The following is a 2,141-nucleotide window of genomic DNA, read 5'->3' as shown; positions in this document are numbered from 1 at the left end:
ATTGTGTCACAGCGAGGACGCAATCGACCAGATAGAAGTCAAAACACTACGCAGCCAGACGAGCATCGTGAGTCTTCGAGATAGCAAGACTGTGGAGTGTGCAGTGGGTGACGGACTGAAGTGGGGGAAATATCAATGATATTTGCTTTTTGAATTGAGCTACTAACTCATGTTAAATGCTAAACTTGTACTACTAGTAGTAGTAGTAGTAGTATTAAAACTGTACGTGTCTGTTTAAATTCGAATACCGAGGTACGTAGTGATACTAGGTTTTATAAGCTGACTACTTCGAAGTATCATTTCAAAGTTACGCTTAGTCACTCCATCTGCGGGAGATTATGCGCTTGTCGTTCAACAAGTTGCAATACAGTGAGTCCCGCAACATGTTCGAGTGGTGATGTGACGTCGTCCTTCATGGCAATTCGCAGGTATTTAATGATCATCTGATGCGTAGGTTGAACACTCGCTAGCTTGAGACTCGCCATTTCGGTGAGTTGCAGTGGATTCATTCGTCGATTGTCCATGATGGTCATTGAGGCGCCAGCACAGACCAATAGTCTTGTGCTCTTGATATGACCATAAAAAGCTGTGTAGTGTAGCGCCGTAAGCCCGTCCAGTGAGTCCTGTTGATCAATCGATGCTCCATTCCGCAAGAGAAGAGATAATACCTCGTCTGATCCTGACAGCGCTGCCCAGTGAAGAGCTGTTCGCCCAAGATTGTCCACTTCGTCCACGATTTGCTCATTTCTCAAACACAATTGCGCCGTCTTTGCATCGCCCGACCGCGCAGCCTCAAGAAAAAGTGCGAAACGACCAAGAAAGTTGTTGCTCTGTTGTTTCTGCCCTGTAGTAACAGCGATTTTACTCTGTTGAGTTTTAGTGTTCAAGTATTGATGAGCTGCCTGAGCATTTTGCGTTTCGAGCGAAACTTGAGTGCAATACGCGAGTACCACAGTGGATATGCCAACGACAATGTAAATAATCAGTGGGACGGCAGCTAGGATCAAGAAAACTCGTCTGGTACTTGTCGCCGTACTGGAGGGAAGACTTAAAAATAGTAGTAAAAATACCACACACGGAAAACCCACACAGATTCCACGAAGACAGCGACTTCGTAGACAGCATAATAAACGCGAAAAAGTTGGTGAAGGAACATCGCTTCCTATCCCTTGCTTCTCGCGAAATACTGCGTTCTCCAAGTCGTCATTCTGGTCGCCTACTGTTGGAATAGAAGAAGCCATAGCATCAATTTGGTTGATCGGTGCAGTGTTGTCAGGTATTTATAAACGTCAAGACCTTTTAAAAATAGTGAATGCTCATCAAGAAAAAAAGAGCACGTACTGTGGCAAGCGAAAATGCAAGGACCTCCGTTAGCATCGGAATCTATAGGATGTACCCCATCAACGAGGACATCTCCCGATGGAACTGTGAGATCTGCCCGTGGGTCTTCGGCTAGTTCACATCGCAGACTTCGACAGGAATTGTCCTATCCAGCCACCGCACAATGGGCGTTCCTGACCTCGACTATTAATAACACACAGCAGACCAATCAACAACGACCTTTAAGGCCTTCTACCGCTCGAGTATCTGCTCCATCGGAGGGCATCAAACTACCCAAACGACCTGCTACCAGTCGAACCTCGAAGACTCAAATCCGTCATCATGAACATGAGGAACATTTTACGACGAGAAGTGACACTATAGCGATACAAGAGGCCATTCGACGCGAACGAAACCAGGAACAGTATGTGAACCCGCTTATTGGTCGAAGTGTGGAGTCTCGAGGGCAACTTGGTCGGGATGGTAAGCCCAATCGTGATGGAGTAGAAACGAGAACTATGGAGTTATTGTCCCGAGCTCGTGTCGTCTCCACAGCCGCGATGAATGCTACAGAACGTCTGTGCTCGAGAGCTTTCCAGGCACGAGCAAATGGAGATTATGACCGAGCTATCAAGTTTTACACGAGTTTATCGACTGCAAAACCGAGCGAAATTGAGGCGAAATTCCAGCTCGCGGTGTGTTTAGAACGAACAGGACAAATCGGACCCGCGTTAGCAGCTTACCAGCAAGTTCAGAGACTTTCCGGTGGACAACATGCCTTTGCCGTACTATAATATGGGCAATTTGTGTATGCGTGTCGA

The 2,141-nt window shown here is 46.7% G+C and overlaps 1 protein-coding gene across 1 annotated transcript; it reads right to left on the bottom strand.

The window, feature by feature from the left end:
* Positions 1–317: 317 nt before the first annotated feature.
* PITG_20935 (uncharacterized protein) lies at positions 318–533 on the bottom strand (the record flags this gene model as incomplete). Its single annotated transcript, XM_002895143.1, has 1 exon — positions 318–533. One exon carries the CDS (start codon positions 531–533, stop codon positions 318–320), a length of 216 nt encoding a protein of 71 aa, XP_002895189.1.
* Positions 534–2,141: the final 1,608 nt, after the last annotated feature.

Source organism: Phytophthora infestans, genomic scaffold (genome assembly GCF_000142945.1).
Source record: "Phytophthora infestans T30-4 supercont1.241 genomic scaffold, whole genome shotgun sequence".
NCBI lineage: Eukaryota > Oomycota > Peronosporomycetes > Peronosporales > Peronosporaceae > Phytophthora > Phytophthora infestans.
Note: the sequence above shows the minus strand (reverse complement) of the source record. Positions and strands in the feature narration are given on the sequence as shown.